At 35.7% G+C, this 1,234-nt stretch overlaps 1 protein-coding gene across 1 annotated transcript; it reads right to left on the minus strand.

Annotated features, from left to right (window-relative positions):
• Positions 1-205: 205 nt before the first annotated feature.
• LOC111386032 lies at positions 206-1,204 on the minus strand. The gene is made up of 2 exons (XM_023010461.1): positions 770-1,204; positions 206-507 (listed from the first exon to the last, which is right to left on the minus strand). Exons 1-2 carry the CDS (start codon positions 1,038-1,040, stop codon positions 206-208), a joined length of 573 nt encoding a protein of 190 aa, XP_022866229.1. The 5' UTR covers positions 1,041-1,204.
• Between the last annotated feature and the right edge of the window lie 30 nt (positions 1,205-1,234).

Raw genomic sequence — 1,234 nt, forward strand, 5'->3', positions numbered from 1 at the left:
CCTAATGTTGATAAATGTTAAAGCACTTCATGTAAAAGCTTAAATTGATGGAAACAATACAAGTTAACAACTATACACACCCCCTCAAGTGTAACCCAGATTTATTTTCTGAAGACCCGGAACCATTATAATTTTCATAAAGAGTGGCGGTAAGACTTGAAACCCATACCGTTTCCTATTGTGAAACCACATTGAACCACTTAATCTAAAAACTTTTAAGCTGTTGGGGATGGAATGCACATTTAAATTTAAACTTCACCAATAACATATTTGGACAATTCACCTTCTTGCGACGGTGTTCAGTCATGGCAAGCATAGCAGTCATCTGAGCGCGAATTAAAGCAGATGTATAGATCATGTCAATTGGTATATTGCTGATTCTTTTGCCAGCTTCAATAGCCTCTTCCACTCCCTTTTTAGTCAGTGGAACATCTACACAACCCGTGAACAAGTTCTTCTCATTCCACATAGACTCACCATGCCTAATCAAGATCAATGCAGCTTCACCTGAAAAAACAAGAAGAAAAAACTATATCTGAGAACTAACAAAAAGAAAGCTTTAGTAATTCCTACTTATCAAAAGCACAAGCCTTCAGGCGTACTTTAGGTTTTATTTCTTCACATTAGTGAAGGTTAGGTATGAAATATTGGATGGGCAGTATAACAAACAAGATTTTAGCCTTTTATTTTCTTACTTAGTACTGCTCCATATCATGCAATTCTACCTACCAAATGTGCCACAAGTATAATACAAGGGACAGAGGTTTACTTGATTTCTTTTTGGAGTCACTTGTCATGCCATTTAACGACGATGAAACTGGATCAAATGCAGTGCTCTGAGAAGTTGAGGCATGAATATTGCTAAAACTATTCTTTCTAGAGCAGTAAGTTCCAGTTCTCAGCAGAGGTATACTCAGCTTAAAACCTTTGGAAATCAACCGAAATGAACTATTCCCATTCTCTTGATTTAGGTTGGAAATGCTAAAGCAACCACTATACTGAAGTGTCCCAATTGCTTGATGAAACGACGTTGCAGCCATTCTGAAGTTAAATCAAACCGGATGAGTTCATGTTACTTATTGAAGCTCCTTATATTTAGAACAGTACACAATACACTAAATTTCATTCCATAAAAACACAAAGCATTTAGGTTAGGGGTTGCAAAATTTGAATTTTCCAAAGGAAGAAAGGCAAAAATAGATAGACAATATAATAGACTAGATTTTAATTTATA

This window comes from Olea europaea, unplaced genomic scaffold (assembly GCF_002742605.1).
Source record: "Olea europaea var. sylvestris unplaced genomic scaffold, O_europaea_v1 scaffold33827, whole genome shotgun sequence".
NCBI lineage: Eukaryota > Viridiplantae > Streptophyta > Magnoliopsida > Lamiales > Oleaceae > Olea > Olea europaea.

What these genes read in the sequence shown, in the direction of transcription:
- LOC111386032 (XM_023010461.1), bottom strand. Translation starts at nt 1,040, where the DNA reads ATGGCTGCAACGTCGTTTCATCAAGCAATTGGGACACTTCAGTATAGT. An exon ending in TGACTCCAAAAAGAAATCAA is followed by an intron (nt 508 to 769) that starts GTAAACCTCTGT and finishes TTGTTTTTTCAG; the next exon opens with GTGAAGCTGCATTGATCTTG.